This window comes from Coffea eugenioides, chromosome 7, assembly GCF_003713205.1.
Source record: "Coffea eugenioides isolate CCC68of chromosome 7, Ceug_1.0, whole genome shotgun sequence".
Lineage (NCBI taxonomy): Eukaryota > Viridiplantae > Streptophyta > Magnoliopsida > Gentianales > Rubiaceae > Coffea > Coffea eugenioides.
In genome coordinates this window covers 36,782,490-36,798,950 of record NC_040041.1, presented here as the reverse complement: position 1 = coordinate 36,798,950, position 16,461 = coordinate 36,782,490, and the positions used below count along the sequence as shown (strand labels likewise).

Genomic DNA, 16,461 nt, shown 5'->3' with positions numbered 1-16,461 from the left:
TGGCGAGCAGACTGGTTTCAATAAATCAAGTTCGACACAGGCTCTAGCAATGCTGGGCCTTGTACCAGCTGCAGTTGTCGAATCCAGGAATAGCAGCGTACCAACAGGAGACAAGATGGAGAACAGCGAATGTTTATTGTAAAGATGAATGGGAAGCGCCAGTAATGTGACCCAAACCTGCACCTGCGATGACTCCTTGTGGACGTGGAATTCCCTCGTCCAACGAAACACCCTTATAGGGTATTTTCCTAAGTTCCACAATCCCTTAGTCCAGATGTGATTGAAGTCCGCCTCTGCCGAACATCTCAGCAAAACATGTCTGTAGTCCAGCAAGCCAATGGAGATGTTGTCCTTCAGATTGAGCGACGCAAAGAACTTCCACACAACCTCCAGAGATGGCCGGCCATGGGAGAATTTGCCCACAAGAGTCCAACGAAAAGGAGCAGCCAACTTGCCGGCCTCCTCCTTGGAGAAGACCACTGCCGCTTCCCCCTTGTACGAAGTCACTGACCGCAATTGGATAGGAGATGAAGCAGGCTCTGAGAAGAGTCGTGAGAAAGATTTCTTGGCCGTTGGAGAGGTCGCCTGACCCTCCATAACCTGCCGCTGGGCGGCCAGGGCACTGCCGCAAGTCCTAGCAGTGTTCCTACTTTCTTGGAGAAAACCCTAGCCGCAGAAGTGGAATGGGGAAGTTTTGAAAGCAATTTTATGACTATAATGATGGAATTACTTGGGTTTAGAATTTGGAATTAGTCTATTTATTAGGTTAGTTTGTTAGTACAGTGGGTTTAGTTGAAATATGAAAGAAAACAATTGGCAAAATAATTTTTGTTTTATTTTTGTACAAAAAGGGTAGTTTAGGATTTTTGAGAAAAAATATAACCTTTTGGACCTATATTGTTATATAAATAGTAAAAGCAAGAAAGGTAGGTGTAATTTAATAAACTTGAGGGGAGGTCTCTGCAATTGTCAAAAACCTCAAGGGAAGTTTATGAAATTATCCCTAGATTTAATTTCTCAAACTTGTAATTGTCTAAATAATAAAAAAATTCAAATAATATCAATAATTGACTCATCTTTCTTGTTGTATCAAGATTCGAATATTCTTTATACTCGTATACGACCAGTGCACTTGCAGCACTTGCAAGACACATACTCGTTTTTTTTCCACTGAGAAGTGGTCCATTTCTTTTACTCCTAAAACATAATAATCAAAACAAAAACAAAAGCAAAAACAAAGTGGTCTGTCCATGATGCTTCTTCTCATACGTACTTATCAAAACTCAAAGGGAGAACACTAGGAACTATTTATAAATAGTCATGCCGATTGAATTCATTTCCCTCAGAACATAATCGGAAGATTTTTATAGACTTATAGCAATACTTTTGTCAAACACAACAAATCTTGCTCTCTTGTTACGGCAGAAGAACTTCTTTTAGCTTTTTGGAAGAAGAATTTTATAGGAAAACTTTTGCATCTGGCAATTTCAATTGGCTTCTATGGGTAGCTTCGTGCCAAAGAACTTGCTAAAAGTTCTCAGCTCCGATCCTCACCGGATTCCCAGTATTGTTATGTAGGTTTTATCTTATTTAATTTTACTCGCTGTCCGGAGCATTATGATTTATGGTATTTTTCTCCACGCTATGTTAGTGCAATCGTGTATTAGATTGTTTTTGTCCAACATCAAAAAATTTGCCTCGCACACAGAAGTCTTGGCTGCATCAGTAATATGCTGAATATGCTTGAAATGTGCCTAGATATATAGTTTTGTAGCCTTGATCCGCCTTAACATGGATGTCAAATTTTGTGGAAGCAATTATGAGAAGAATAAGTTTTACATTCAAAGGCTCCAAAAAGCTTTTCCCCACAATGTATACCAGAAACCCTCTAGTTACTATTACTATTATATTTAACCTTCCCAATTTTCCCCACACCGTTCTCACTTCTAACAGTTAGGCATAGGATTAAAATCTTGAATTTAATAGTAGTAAAAACTCTAAGAGCTCTCCCCGATTCAATGGACCGACCCTAGTAATTCTTTAGTTCATTCATTTAGAAGATGATCAAAAGGATAAAATCACCATTTGTGAATCCAACAGTGCATTGTTCTGCATTCTTGAATTACAGATATAGCATATATATATACTGACATATATATATATATATACTGATTTTTTAACTTATTTGCTATGTGTTCTTACATTTTTTCAGAAGATGTGCATCTACATCACGTGCGCCAACCAAGCCACCGGTTAAAACCAACCCTCCACAAACTAACGCGGCCACGGATTCAACCGATGAGAAAATGGATACCAATACTGGAGGGCCATATTTCACCAATTATATATGAAGGCTATTGAAGGCAGCAGAGTTGATCAAGACCATTTTGAAATCAAAGTGAGAAATCTACCAAATTAATTGTGTATCCAAATGACTACCTTGCTAATTACCCCGATGGACTGAGCAAGGAAAGTGAATAACTATATTTAATTACTCTTCATGAGGGTTGACACAAGTAAATTAATTGAGTCAAAACTATGTGTCATTATTTCAGCTTCAAATTTTGAATTTTTGTTTTATTGGCAAAATCTGGGCCATGAACCTTTGAGGATGGACAACCATGTCTATGCCCTTTGTTCAATGACTATAATTCAATGTTTTGAAACTCAGACCATTAATTGAACTAGTAAGGTGTTTGGGTTGAGGTTCAACTGGTCGAATCGGTTCAACTGGCGAGGTGTTCGAGTCGAGATTCAACTGATCGGACCGGTTTAACCCTACTTCAATGAATTTTTTAAAAATAATTTACATAAATATATGTGCACAAAATAGGGCATGCAAATGACTAATTTAAGACTTTATATAATGGTTTAATATTTTCAAAGAATTTAGATTTTCACAAATAATTTTTTAAAATTATAAGTTGAAACAAATAAATTTCATCTTAATCTCAATTGTATCTACCAAAAAAATAATCTTAAATCCAACCAAAAAATACCACAATATTCTGAAATTATACAAAATTCACGTCTATGGGAATTAGACATTGTGAATTTAAAATTTAATTCATGTTTTTGGGATTTAGAATTGAAACTTAAAAAAAAGTAAGTTTAGAGTTCGGAGGAAGTTAGGAAAATAGAAAATAGAGATGCAAACTTGATAAGAGACAAAAAAAAGAAGAAAATGAGTGGATATGGCATTTAATAATTAGTCTTTAGGGTTAAGGAAAATCTATTTTTTTTTTTTCAATTTAATAGTAAAAAATAAAAAAAAAATCATTGGCTTAATGGTTCAATTCAATTTGCACGGTTTGAACGATCCGTATCGATTTTAAATCCAATCAACCCAAAATATGACTTGAACTGGAGATAAAAACAATTCATGATCTGATCGGTCGAATCGATCGGTCTGATCCGATTTTCAAAACAATGCTATAATTTGACAATAACAAGCCCCTGCAATATCCCGAGGCACTTGGGCTCGATAATTCTTGGCATTAGTGATTTGCAGGGTCATTGGTGGTTAAGTCTATTGGGCTTTAAAGAATCAATCTAGCTCCCCGAGCATCTTAGTTCCTTGAAAGAAGCTTCTAACATGGTAACGTGTAGGATTTAGACTTTACATAGTGAATTAAGGAATCCTATAAACCACATGAACATTTCCGGTCAATATGATGTGCTCATGTTGGATCTCGGACACCACATGGTACTATCTCGCTTTTAGTATTTGCCTACTGTTATGATTGATGATTAGGGGCTTCTACAATAACAGTATGGATTGTAGGCTGCAGTGAATGGTAGGAACAATTTGATATAAAATTGAATGAACGCAATTTATTTTGCGGCACAATGTTTAAAGCGTGTCAAATTTTGTTGTGTTAATATCTACATATGTTATGTTACTATCTATACTGTATCATGCAGTTGAAATTGATGATTGCAAAAGCGCCCTTTGTCCTCCAAAGTCTATCCACGTTTTTTCATTAGAACCTTAACAATTGCTCAATGAGCATGGTGGCCTTGACCATCGTTTAGGGATGGCAATGGGGGCGGGTGCCAGCGGGGGGCTCTCGGGGCGGGGGTTGGGGCGGGGGGTGGGGGGGAATATTTCACCCGCTTAGAAACGGGGCGGGGGGCGGGGGAGTATACCCCCGCCCCGCCACCCGCAAAACAAAATATATATATATATATAATATAATATGTAAGTTAATTAGTTATAAACTTATGATAATGTTATTATTAGTTAGATGTATTATATAATGTATATTAGTTTATATAATATAATTGATATTATCAATTATATGAATAATTATACATGTCTACTAATAGAATTTATTAATTAGTTATACTAAATTTACTAATACATTTATACTAAATTTCTAATTACACTTAATAGAATAACACTTTTTTCTAAAAAAAAAAGCACAAACACAATAAAGAATTAGTGATTGCATTTGTACTAAAAGTGAAAACTTGACTATTTTAGTTATATTTATTTCATCATATTGGATTGTATTCAAATAACTTCTGTTTGATTGTTTTTATGAGTTTCAATTATAAAATTACAATGAATAATAATTTAGTGATGTGTTGATATTTTAGTATTTGATTATTTATTAAAATTTAATTATAATAAAATTTTATTAACCCCGCAGGTGCCCCCGCGGGGGAAGCGGGGCAAGGCGGGGCGGGCGGGGGGAGCAGGAAACGGGGGATGGGGCAGGGGATGGGGGGAACTAATAGGCAACGGGGCGGGGGGCGGGGGGCCGGGGAGGGGGGAGGGGTCCCCCGCCCAAACCCCGCCCCGTTGCCATCCCTACCATCGTTGCATGATCGCATCAACAATTCAGAGTTGATACCCCAGGGTCTGAGTGGCGGGTCAATATCAATATAATTTGCTTTTTTTTTTTTGGGTTGTAGGTAGCCACCGGTGATAAGCCCAGCCTTTTATGCTTACACCAGCCAAAAGCAACAAAAAAGTAAGCTAAGCTTTAATCAAATTGTCTGCCACATAGATATAATAGTAGTACTAAGGCGTTGCTTATGTTCTATAATGTGGAAGTTGAAAGACATATTATTAGCAGGAACTACTAGAACGTGTAATATTGCATCATTCTCTTTTGTACTTGCTTGTTATGGTCGAACAAGTCTCTCATTTCCTGGATATCCTGTAAAGAAAATGCACGTTTCCATCATAATTGCACCTGTCAATTGGATATTATGAGCCGAGTTTTGGCATGTCGGAGCTCACCTCACAGTGGAAGGGAAAAAAAAATCATGAATCCAAACTAAGCTGAATAAGACTCGTAAATGTGTGGCTTATTTTTGGCTCAAACAAGAAAAAGAGGAGTTTTGAGCCTTTCTCGTACTAACTCAAGCTCACATCATGTACTGTTCATGTTAAATGCATATTACTACAGGTACAACATATAGGACATGCATTCAATCCTAAGGTTACTTTGAATATTTTTATTCACTAACACCGTAAACAACCTACCTCTTCTTTTTTTATTTATTTATTTATTTTTGGGTTGGGCAAATCTACCCTTTTGACGATCAAAAAATTAATTATTGGCAGACACTGGTTGACAAAGACAAGAAGGATGAAATCAAAGCTTGGAAGTTATTTTACTCATTCAAGATTCTTACCAAGAATTTGCCATGTCAAAGCTTTATTATTTATGTTTAAGAGGAACCTAGAATTTTTCTTTGTTGATTTGTTGACGTTCCAAAAGATTTTGGTGAAAGAATCTTACTAGTTTGTTTCGATTTGCCATTAGAATGGCCTGATTTTTCACTTGAGATTGTATCGTGTCCCTTTATATCATGCCAAGAGCGTAGGCTCTAGTTATGGCTTAATTGCTAGTGGCATGTATATTAACTCTAATAACATCATGGACACTATAACCTTGAAAGTTATAGATGTACCAAAACTTTCTCAATTCTTAATTTATATCATTTAGAATTTTAAAAATTCACGAAAGTATCTAAAAGTAGTAACACTAGTTGATAGACATGAAAAAAAAAGACTATTGGATAAGAATTGTAGTTGCAGTTGCATCATTTATAACATTCCTATTTTCCTTTTTCTAAATGTGCGCTAATCTTGTGATATGTTTTGTTCATGGTATAACACAGAATTGGATTAATCATCCAATGTCATCCCATATTTGGTTGTGTTTTATTTTATACATGAAATGGCACATCTTAACTAATTGAATTAATCCCCTATACATGGGATAAAATAATCCCATGAGCAGATGGTATTAATCATCTCGGGATGACTATCAAATGGGATGATAAAATTTTAGACAAATTTATCCTTACAAAAAAATATAAATTTATACTCTTAGAATTATATAACTGTACTCCCACACAATAATATAACATGAATGCACTAATTTGCCCCTACTAATTAATTTTAAATTTTTTGACTAATTTACCCCTACTACCAACGTAACAACGTTTGGATTAATTTGCCCTTATGAATGATTCAAATTCATTCTAACTATTATATACCCAAACTCTCACATAATAATATTATAATAAACAAACTAATTAGCCCCTACTAATTATATTTAAAAAATTTTAAGTAATTTTCCACTATTTATTATTTTTAAAATTTACTAATTTACCCCTATTAATTAATTTAAAATATTGACTAATTTGCCATACTAACATCATAATGAAAAGGATTATATTGCCCTTGGACTAAATTACCCTTATTAAGCTTATTTTCTCAATCAAATTCTATATAAATACATAACCTTATAAATTGGGCTTTGTGAGAGGACTTCAATAAGTTCAAGTGTTCAACCTCGATCTAAAGAAAAATCTTCTATATTGGCTTGACTCTGCTCATTTAAAAGCACTTAAATGGGTTAGGTTTAATGGATTTAACCCTAACTTAGCCAAAACTCAGGCCATTATTTAATTGAATTTCAAATTTAGGTTCAAAAACTTGGTCAAATCTATTTTTAAGAGCCCAAATGCTGAGAGCTAAGTTTGAGTGAATGCAAATTTTTATATGTTAAAACTCTTAATTTACTTTATAATTCTAAAGTTTGAAACTACTCTATTTTAATAAAAGTTATAAATATTAAATTTTTCATAAAATTATTTTATTAAAATATTAAAATATCTATTAAATTTTATAAAATATTAAATTGTTATTAAAAAGAATCTACAAATTAAGCGGTACTTTGTTTATTAAAATAATAATCCAACCTCATCCAATCTCAATCAAGCACAAGATAGGATTATTTTCCAATATATCCTATCTAACCCAGAACTAACCAAGCATTAAATATGTTGGATTATTAAATATCCTATCTAACCCATAACTAACCAACCACTAAATAAGTTGGATTATTAATTCGAGAATGACTCAACTCAGAATTAATAATCCAAGAATGAATCATCTCATCTCATCTCACCCCATCCGCGCACGAAGGTTAGTACAGCTAAAGATTGTTTGGGGCAACAGAGGAAGCAATAATTTCCGGCTCCTTTTGAAAATTGATTTCTAAGTCGTGTGGGACAACTAATTCAATTATACAGTGTGGGACAACTAATTCAATCTTTTGAACCAATCAAAAAAGGTCCCAAAAATGAGCGGAAAATCATTGCCAAGTCGTGTGGGACAGTAGTTCATTTTGTCACAAACATTAACATATCTAGACTTCCGGGACGAGAACCCAAATATTACTTAAAGATGCATAAGTTTTTCCCTATAAGCAAAAGACACCACTAAATTTAAGAGGGCCTCCATTTTCTTGGCCAAAAAAAAAAAAGATTTGAAAATCTATATATATGTATATATATGAAAGTAGTTATTTAATCATAGTGTTTTTCACTCCTATGTGGTATGCCTAATTGAAGAGAATTAACGAATTATGGGTTATTTGGTTTTACTCATACTGAATCCTATTTAAATTATATTATGTATTTAAAAATTATCTTTAATTTTAAAATAACTTTAAAAAATAACTATTCTTATCTTAACGATATCTGCTTTCTATCAAATTATTATAATGATTATATTATATGTTTAAACATTATCTTTAATTTTAAAATAACTTTAAAAAATAACTAATCTTATTTTAATGATATTTGCTTTCTACCAAATTATTACATAAAAGTATAGTAAAATTTTTTTAAATCACAATTATTGAAATCTTACATATCCCATAAATTACTTCATTTTACCACCATATCATTGATTAGTATTCAAATTGTTCATCATCTGTTCTTAATTTTGAATGAATTTAGTGTAAAAAAGAGAATTAACTGTTACACCGATAGATTTACCAATATTATTGAAAATTGAATATTTATTGATAAAGAAAAATGGATTAATGAATCTTTTTCTACTTAATTAATTATGACTATATAATTCTAGGTTTATTATCATTATAAAAATTTAAATTATCTAAAAGAATATTTCTAAAAAAGAATATCTACCAGATTTTGGATATGGAGTACATTATTTGATGTATACTATCATATTATAGTGAAAGTATATAAACAAATTTTTAAAATTAGTAAATAATTGAATATTTAAAATACATTAATTTTTTAAAATTAATATGAATGAACATGTAAAACTGTGTTGTTAATTGTTATATTTAAATTATTCATATTTGTATAAATTCACAATAAATAAATAAAAAAAGGCCTGCTAAGACAAGGATAAAATTCTAGTACACCGTGATAGAAACACGAATGGCTTGCTAAATATCTCAAACCAGATTACAAAAGATTGTAGACTCAAGTCAATTAGTTCATGATAGATAACCATCCACTTGAATTACGTTCATAGAAGTCCTCTTCATCTGCAGTCATATTTACACAAATATTCATCATCCAACTTGAACTACATTTTCCAAGTATTTTTACCTTCGATTTGACACAAAACCATTTCCATCACTGCACCATCATTCCAAACCACAGCAATATATATAACACTCCATAGTACTTTACAGCAAAATGTAGCATGTAGTAAGTAGCTGCTTATATAAAACTACCGAGGTTTTATCATGGTTAAGCATTAGAACAACTACAGCATAATAGTCCCTGACTAAGCAGAACAAAATGTGACAGGGTCACAACTCCTAAAATAGTAGCGCAATCAGAAAACACCTATAACAACTAAGACAAAAGGAGAGTGTGTCCGATGCACCACATGTTTGACTAGAACCATCCATATGGAATTTCATGATTAATGCTAATCTTCCCTGCTTCCTTTCAATCATTCCATCCCGTTGAGATATCCAGTCCTGAAAAAGAACATGATTTTCAGTTTTAGCGTCTTTGTAAGCGGAAATAACCAAATGATGACAAGAATAACAATAAAACGTATGCGTGCTTCAAGACCCTAAGCTTTAGCAGCAGAACAAGCCATGTGAGACATTTCTATAGTAAACCACCTGTACCGATTTTAATGCTCGAAAAAATCGAAGTAGATAATTTATATATTTGAGAACCACCCTTGCTTGCCATAAGAAAGTCTCCAATCACCAAGCCAATATTAAAATTATCTAATAATATTCTCAAATATCTAATAATGATCTAAGATGAAATAAGTAAAAATATCAAAGATCAAGCATATGGCTGCCATACAAAAGAAGAACCCCAAGAATCCCAGAGAGTCCAAACCTTCTTTGCCCAGTAAACCAACAATACTAGCTTTAGGAGTAAGAACAAAAGTTAAAAAGAAGAAAAAAAAAAAAAAGGAAAAATACAAATGCAAAAATTAAATTGAACAGTGCAAGCATCTTAGAAAACAAATGAATTGTTTTACCTAGATATCTTGCAACTCTGTTTCCTATTTTGTTTCAGTTACCCTTGAACCAAAAAGAAGGGGGAGATTCAATCCCATGTAATGTACCATCCCAGACAATTATTTGTCCATCTTCAATAAAAGGGGAATTGCCGCCAGCAGATTCCTTTGATGAAAACTCAAGCATCATAACTAGATGCTTCCAAAAGTCGTTGTGGGCAGATTTTCATAAAGAAAAGTATAGTCACGTCATTGTGTATCTCATATGCAAGTGCAAATAATGCAGATAATGTTTTCTCCCCTGTACCTTTAAACCATAATTCACCATGTCTCTTTCATTCGAGTCTAATATTCTTATCATTTTCGTTTCAAAAGCATTGTTCTGCTGCATACAATCACGGAAACATAATGCTGCATGATATTCTACACAAATTAGCACCAAAGAGCAGATTATAAACAGTACAACAGCTAAGTATAAAGTGATGCCATACTTTTTTAAGCACATTTAACCACCAAGAAGAACAAATACTACCAAATTCTCTTCAAGAAGTCAACTTCATAGTCGCAAAAATAGGGGGAAATTTGTGTTAACTAGAACATGTGAGGGAAGTATCAAGAAACAACACCGTTACCTTTGCTTTTTAGTCGATAACCAAATCTTCCATCTTGATACAGAACTTATCTTTGTCCTGTTCCTCCACCTTCTCCATCCCCTTCAGAGAAACCAAGCTCTCTGTGTAGCTAAATGCCTCATAGGAGGTTTTCATAGCTTCAGCAATCCGGAACTCCTTAATCGCATTAGTCACAGGATCATACAAAAACAACGTTCCTTCTGGAGTCTCTGCCAAAATCACGCCATCTTTAGAGCATTGCATATGCCTCTCCATTTTCAGTCTAATTGGACCATGGCAAGATTTCGTCTCCCAATGTCCCTTGCCTTCATCATAAACCACAACATCAACAAAATCATCCCTCTCTCTAGTAGGAGAGTACACAAGTATAGCAAGACTACTCTTCCACTCCACAAATCTCCCCCCTTTAGTGCAATGCATATTATAATCAGGCACAGGAACATGCGTAAACACCTCGTTTTCCACATCATACCACAGCATAACTTCACGAAACATTTTCACCGGATCATAGATAATTGCAGTCCAATAAGGCCTTCCTTTTACAATAACATTGTTCCTAGTAGGAATAATTGAAAACTGAAAACTAAGGCGAACCCTTTTCCAAGAGTCCAAGTTAGCAGAGTAAACCTCAGCAAAAGCCCTCAAGAAATTCTTCGGACTATTCCCATCAGGCTTGAAAATCGTAATCCTCACAATCTTATAGTCATCCTTGCTTTCATCATAACCAAACCCGAGTGAAATTCTGTCCATACTTTCATCAATTCCTCGATTAGGAAGCCTAATGGCCTTCCAAATACTTAAAACAGGGTTCCAGAGGACAATCATCTGGGCAAAAGGAGGGCAACTGAGGCAAACCAGCCCATTAACACAGCCCACCAAGTCCATTTCTTTGAAGATTACAGGAAAAGGATTGACAAGATTTGTGGGTTCTTCAGCAGTGGAATTGACGTTCAACAGCGACATATTATGGTAGTAATCCTCGTCAATGCTGTGGATGATAAGGGAGTGATTTTGGGGATTCTTGGCGGTTTGCTCGCGGTGCATCTTGATGAACTCTGTGGTGGAAAAGAGCTTCAGCCATGGCTTGCAAACGCACTTGTATCGCTGAACGGTTTTCACGGGGAGGCGGGTGAGAATGGAGAGCATCAGGTCTTCGGGTAACTTGCAATCGGACATGGCTCCTGAGACCACGACGTTGTTAGTGGGTAGTGGAGCGTCTGGTTTACTGGGTTTGCGAGTGTTGTTTCGTTGGCCTTTTCTCTTCGGCGGCATCTTGATCGGTCGGAAGAAAATGACGGGAATGATGGTGGGGATTCCGGCGAGGGAAAGGATATGTATGGGGAGCAGAGAGGCTTTTATCCCTATATATAGTTAGTTATAGGCTGAATAGAAGCAGAGAAAATGAAATGTAGGGACTGATTATCCGTTTCGTAGTGAGAAAGAAGTTGCTTTTTCATTTTTGTTCCATCTTTTTCAGTTACATAACGAGGGAGCACTTTCTGACATTTTCTTTACTGAAGTAAGAACTTAAGCAAATAAATCTAATTCCCACGATAACTTCAAAAGTCGGTAACTTTTTGAAGTCCTGTGAGGGATTTATCTACCCAAATCCCAATCCCCCCAATACTAATGTGGGATAGAAAACCCCACAGGATGCCCTGCTGCTAAGAGATAAAGACCCCCAAGCCCCTGAGAATGAGTTTCTTCCTGATATTTTCTGACATAACGAGGGAGCACGTTCTAGCTTAATGCCGTAATTGGGCGCAGATACTTGCGATTCTCTAGGGCTAGAGGTGGGGAAAAGTACCTATTGACCCAAAAACCTGCTATATCTGATTTGTTCCGATACCAAAAATAAGGTATGCGGTCCACATTATTTAATTGGATAAAAAAGGTCCGGGTACTCGCTTATATATGGAATAGGGTCATTGAACAAATTATACAACAAAATGAATATGAGAGGTTATAGTTTATTTACAAGATTCATTTATAAATGCTATGATCTTATGTTTTTTAGGGAAGAGTTTAATTAATGTGGAATATATTTTAAAAAAAAGATATTCCTTACTTCAAATTTTCACTGATTTTAAATTCTTTTAAAATTTCATTTTTCTTATATTCTCTTTGCATGTTTGTCTTTTGGAAGGAAATCGTTATCGAAAAAAAATTTTGTTATGAAAAATTTAAAATTAAATTAATATAAATCATTTAAAAAAAAAGGTACCTATTGACTCGACCCTCTCTCAATGAATATAAAATAATCGAGTATCCACTTATGTGCGAGGTACATAATGGTTAGAAAATGGTTGACTCAAAAAATGCGCGTCTGGTCGGTCAAATAGTGCTTGAAATAGGTATTCGATTCACATTCACCCCTATATGTGGTTGAAAACAAATCAAGCTGCGAGCGGTCAAAACTCGATTCAAGTTCTATCTACATTGAGACCAAATCGACCTATGAAACTTGATTATTTTAATAGTAAAATTATATATATATCTATAATATTTTTATTATTAAGAAAAATAACTGTTTTATTCATTTTTTTAAAAATAATTATTTTTATTATTTAAGCTCAAGTTTGAGTTCTACTAGATTCGAATTCAAAATTGAATTTTACATTAAAAGTTCATTGAATTTGAATTCGAATTCAATCTTAGTAAAATTGAATTGAGGTTCAACTAGATTAGATCAAAACTCAATTCAGTTTGATTCTATTATAGCCGTAGTTGTGAATAGGTTAGCGAATACGTGGATAATTATAACATAGTTTTTTACTAGAAAAATTCCTAGTGTTTGATTTATTTGCCAAATTGATCCTTAATAATTCAATTAAAACACATATAATCTCAAAATTTTTTAAGCATATTTAGGACAATTGATGCAAATTCAACAATAAGTAATAATCAAACTATTAAATAACAAAATGGCGCGTAGCCCCGACATAGCTTGTAACTCTTTGCACTCCCTTGCGTACTACCGATTCCAAACTCGTAGAGTAAACTATCGTGTAGAGATAGCTCCACATGTGAAATTTGCTTTCATACCGTTTGTAACGCTTTGGATCCTTTAGGCCGCTCCAATAACATTTTGAGTTGAAATTACGGATTCAAAATGGTTAATTCAAAATTATTTAGCAGCCCATGATTCGGATCTAATATATCAATCACTTCCTTTTTAAATTGTCGATGTGGGATAGAACTATACAAGTCCTCATGATAATCTAACTGAATTCAGGTAACCTAAAAATAAGTATTTTTCCTATGATATGTTTCACCTTTCCCCCTCTATTTTCCAAGTTTATATTTTGGGTTCAAATTCCCTACTCCATTTTTGGATTTTAAATCTCACCATTCCCTTATTCAAAAAAGAAAATTTAAAAAGATATATTTATCCACAAACCAATAATTTTGCATTATTAATGGGACCAAATGTCATTTCGTTATGGATTTAGATCTGTCCACGAGGACGGACGCTTTGCAATTGTTGGAGCAAGTGCACCATAAAGTTGTTGATTAGCTAGTGCTGAGTTTAAATTTGATCACCGTAAAGTTGATGGCTTAAATGGGCTTGATTTGAAAATAAATGGATAGAACTGATTGTGAAACATAACTTTCAATGAGCACCGTAAAGTTAATATAAAACAGCGCTGTTCAAACGTAATACATGTTGTCACATTGTAAATAACTAAGGTAGGAATTTTTTCCTAGGGGCCAAAATTTTTCCTAATAAAATTATTTTAATATATTATGTACAAAATAATTTTCATCTATTTAAATATATGACATCTAAAAATATCAAATATTAATTTTAACTATAAGGTATGTCTATTTCATAAATATGCAGCACATTCATAACAAAAAATTAAGACAAAAAATAACATTTTGATTAAATATCTTATAATATCACAAACCACCCAATTTGTATATACTTGTTGTTTTGACAAAAAAAAAAGTATATTATGAGAAGATGCACCAATATGTCGCCTGTACAAAAAAAAAACTATGCAATATAAATACAACTATTTTCAATTGAAAAAAGATAAAAGTTATGTTAACATATCTTGAAATTTCAACCTCTTTTCTTAAAAATAAATTGAATTTTATGTTCTTTCATAGAACTAAATACATCTATGATGGAATCAGTGCTAAATTTTTTAACAACTCCCTTTTCTATGCACACAGTTAGGCAATCATTTAAGAAATTATCTTCCATCTTGTTTCGAAATTTTGTATTAATTATCTTCATAATTGAAAGTGTCTATTCTATGAGAATAAATCTAATCAATTGGGTTAAATTGTATATTTGCATATGGGCTAATAAAGTAATTATTTTTGTTTTAGTCCATTGATAATTATGAATTGAGTTTTTTATATTAATATACCAAATTGGTTAAATTTATGGATTATCAAATTATATGTTTAATTTTTTGAAAGTTATATAATTAGCACAATAAAAAATAAATAACTTTTTGAAGAAAATATTAATTTAAAGGTAGCTAATTCATACAAACACACACACTCTTTCTCATAATATAAACTAAAATTGTTAAAAATTAAGAGGGGCCAACTTTATTTTACACATATATTTACACATTATAAATTAAAATTTTCAAAACTTAGGAGGGGTTACCGGCCTCCCTCAACCTCCTGGCTCAGTCATTGATTGTAAGGTGCAATTTAAAATGGCAATTGTAGTGGCCCTAAATCTTCCACATTGTACTATTTAGAAATATACAAGGTTCAGGTTTGAACTAGCGCTCGAAAGAAGAAAGAAAATTATTTGCAGTAGTTCTTCCTTGTAAGAAAAAGGGTTATTATTATTTTATCCTCTTAAACTATATCACTACTATCAGTTTACTTCCTAACGTTATCTTTTAACTACTTTACCTTTATAGGTAATTTAACTCAACATGTTAAGAAATTTTGGACAAAAATACCCCTTTATTCTATAGCATTATCACATTGTTATTATCACTTTATCCCTTTAAATTATAGTGATACAATCATTTTAATTCCTAACATTATGTTCTAGGCATTTTATCTCATTGTTAATCTAACTACTATAGTCAAAAAATTTTAAATATATTTACCTTTTTATATGTAAATAAAAATAAAAATGGAATGGTTATTCTCCCCTTTTTTCATTTTAAGAGATCCAAAAACATTAAAATAAAAGGATTTTATCAAATTTCTTTTTTTTACACTTATTAATACTAGGAAAGCAAAAGGAGATAGGAAAAAAGGAGGCAGAAAATTAGATTTTGCAAAGAAAGGAAATAAAGAAAAATTTAACATTATCATATTACTTTAAAATTATCAGGATTATAATGAGACTATAGTTTATGAGAGTAAAGTAATAATAAATTTAAGGGTTAAACATGTCTTTTCACTTTTATTAACAGACTCCATTAAGTTTGACAATTATTTTTGGAAGTAAAGTGACTAAAAGTAATATTAAGGGGAAAATTGATAGTGAGACCAAATGTTAAGAGACTAAAGTGATAATAACCCTAAGAAAAATTAGGTTTGTTAACTATTACTTTGGTTCACGACCCTAAAAAGTTGAAAAATCATAAATACTCCAAAAACTACCCAACATCCAAAGGTTCATTACCAATACACATTCATTTCTAAATGGCTTCAATTTAGTTTTGTGTAAGTAGTATATGCTTTTAATTTTATCTTTACGAGGCAGAATATAGGAAAAGATGATAAAACTACACGTAGTCTTCCATTCACATCTAGATTTGACTTTTGGTAACAAAAAAAATTAGGGAAGTATTAACATTATATGGCAGTAAATTAATTGTATATGGTTGTCACGCTTCTCAAAGTACTTTTAAAATTACTCTTTTTTTGAAATGTTATGTTATTTCAAGGGGCTATTTTCATTGTTTATTTCATCTGCTTTTAGATTGTCATTAGGTTAACAAGTCCTTCTTATATTTTCATTTGCTTTTACAGCTACTTTTTAAATTTTTTTAAAAGCCAAAAAAATTTGTAGAGTCTACCAAAAAGAATATTTACCTATGGTTTTTCTCTGTAATC

The 16,461-nt window shown here is 32.8% G+C and overlaps 1 protein-coding gene across 1 annotated transcript; it reads right to left on the bottom strand.

Moving 5' to 3' along the window:
- Nucleotides 1-8,989: 8,989 nt before the first annotated feature.
- On the bottom strand, nt 8,990-11,744 carry LOC113778685 (F-box/kelch-repeat protein At3g06240-like). The gene is made up of 2 exons (XM_027324162.1): nt 10,414-11,744; nt 8,990-9,278 (listed from the first exon to the last, which is right to left on the bottom strand). Exon 1 carries the CDS (start codon nt 11,683-11,685, stop codon nt 10,423-10,425), a length of 1,263 nt encoding a protein of 420 aa, XP_027179963.1. The 5' UTR covers nt 11,686-11,744; the 3' UTR covers nt 8,990-9,278; nt 10,414-10,422.
- Between the last annotated feature and the right edge of the window lie 4,717 nt (nt 11,745-16,461).

Coding starts and splice junctions, on each gene's coding strand:
- LOC113778685 (XM_027324162.1), bottom strand. CDS start 11,685: ATGCCGCCGAAGAGAAAAGGCCAACGAAACAACACTCGCAAACCCAGT.